Source organism: Etheostoma spectabile, unplaced genomic scaffold (genome assembly GCF_008692095.1).
Source record: "Etheostoma spectabile isolate EspeVRDwgs_2016 unplaced genomic scaffold, UIUC_Espe_1.0 scaffold325, whole genome shotgun sequence".
In the NCBI taxonomy this organism is placed as follows: Eukaryota; Metazoa; Chordata; class Actinopteri; order Perciformes; family Percidae; genus Etheostoma; species Etheostoma spectabile.
Window position 1 is genome coordinate 481,083 of NW_022605585.1, and position 1,510 is coordinate 482,592.

The 1,510-nt window shown below is 37.4% G+C and overlaps 1 protein-coding gene across 1 annotated transcript in view; it reads left to right on the forward strand.

Annotated features, from left to right (window-relative positions):
- The window catches only part of il1b (interleukin 1, beta), an 8,110-nt gene that overhangs the window by 3,125 nt on the left and 3,475 nt on the right, over nt 1-1,510 (forward strand). Inside the window, exons 2-3 of the mRNA XM_032511167.1 lie at nt 966-1,017; nt 1,191-1,380. Coding sequence (XP_032367058.1) covers nt 966-1,017; nt 1,191-1,380 — 242 coding nt within the window. The remainder of the gene's footprint in view (nt 1-965; nt 1,018-1,190; nt 1,381-1,510) is intronic.

Here is a 1,510-nt window from a genome sequence, read left to right on the forward strand (position 1 = left end):
CATGTGGCTAGGGTACTATTTTTGTATGTAGCCCATTTGATATGCTTACAGGAGTGTTTTTTATTAATTTTACAGATGATTTACTTGGATGGAAATAGAATGGAATGGAAATGGATGGAAAAGCTGATTACAGCTTTACGTCAATACATACTAGATTTACGTCACTAAATACTACATTTACATCACTATATACTAGATTTACGTGACTAATACTACATTTACGTCACTAATTACAAGATTCACGTCACTAAGTACAACATTTACATCAGTAAGTACTAGATTCACGTCACAAAGTACTACATTTACATCAATAAGTACTAGATTCACGTCACTAATTACTACATTTACATCACTAAAAACTACATTTATGTCACTAAGTACTAGATTCACGTCACTATATACGAGATTCACGTCACTAAGTATTACATTTACATCAGTAAGTACTAGATTCACTTCACTGAATACTACATTTACATCACTAAATACTTAATTAACATCACTAAATACTACATTTACATCACAAAAAACTACATTTATGTCACTAAGTACTAGATTCACGTCACTAAGTACTATATTTACATCAGTAAGTACTAGATTCACATCACTAAATACTACATTTACATCACTAAATACTACATGTCACTAAGTACTAGATTCACGTCACTATGTACTAGATTCACGTCACTATGTACTAGATTCACGTCACTAAGTACTACATTTACATCAGTAAGTACTAGATTCACGTCACTAAATACTACATTTACATCAGTAAGTACTAGATTCACGTCACTAAATACTACATTTACATCACTAAATACTACATTTACATCACTGAAAACTACATTTGTGTCACTATGTACTAGATTCACTTGTATTCTAATGGAAGTAATGGAAGCCTAGCAAATGTGAATTATGTGTTTATTTAATATATTTATTTATATATATTTATGTGTTTTGTGTTTCAGCTCCCCGGAGTGTGAGGAGACCGGATCTGAGTCCTGCTGCTTTGACATGACGGTAAGTCTAATTACTTATTTATTTTGTGCAGTAAATCTCCCAACTCCCCCCAGGAAACTACAGCTATGGATCAAGGTTTTTCCGGCCTGAGTCCATTAATCAACATTGAGTCCTTTAACACGTGTTGTAATTATTGCGTGTGTGTGTGTGTTTGTGTGTGTGTGTGCGCGCAGGACGTTCAGGATGAGTTCTTCCAACTGGACGAGGGTCTGTGCATGCTGGTTAGCCGAAATCGGAAGACGCTGCGGTCCGTCGCCAACCTGCTGCTGGCGGCCAATAGGATGACGAGGAGTGTGAGTCGCGGCGACAGCGAGCTCAGCGACGAGGAGCTCTGCAGCGCCATCTTGGAGAGCCTGGTGACCGGTGGGTGACAACAGAACGCACCGTTTCGATTCAATTTTATTTATAGTATCGATTCATAACAAGAGTTATCTGGAGACACTTTCCAGATAGAGCAGGTCTAGACCACACTCCAGAATTTACAAGGACCCAA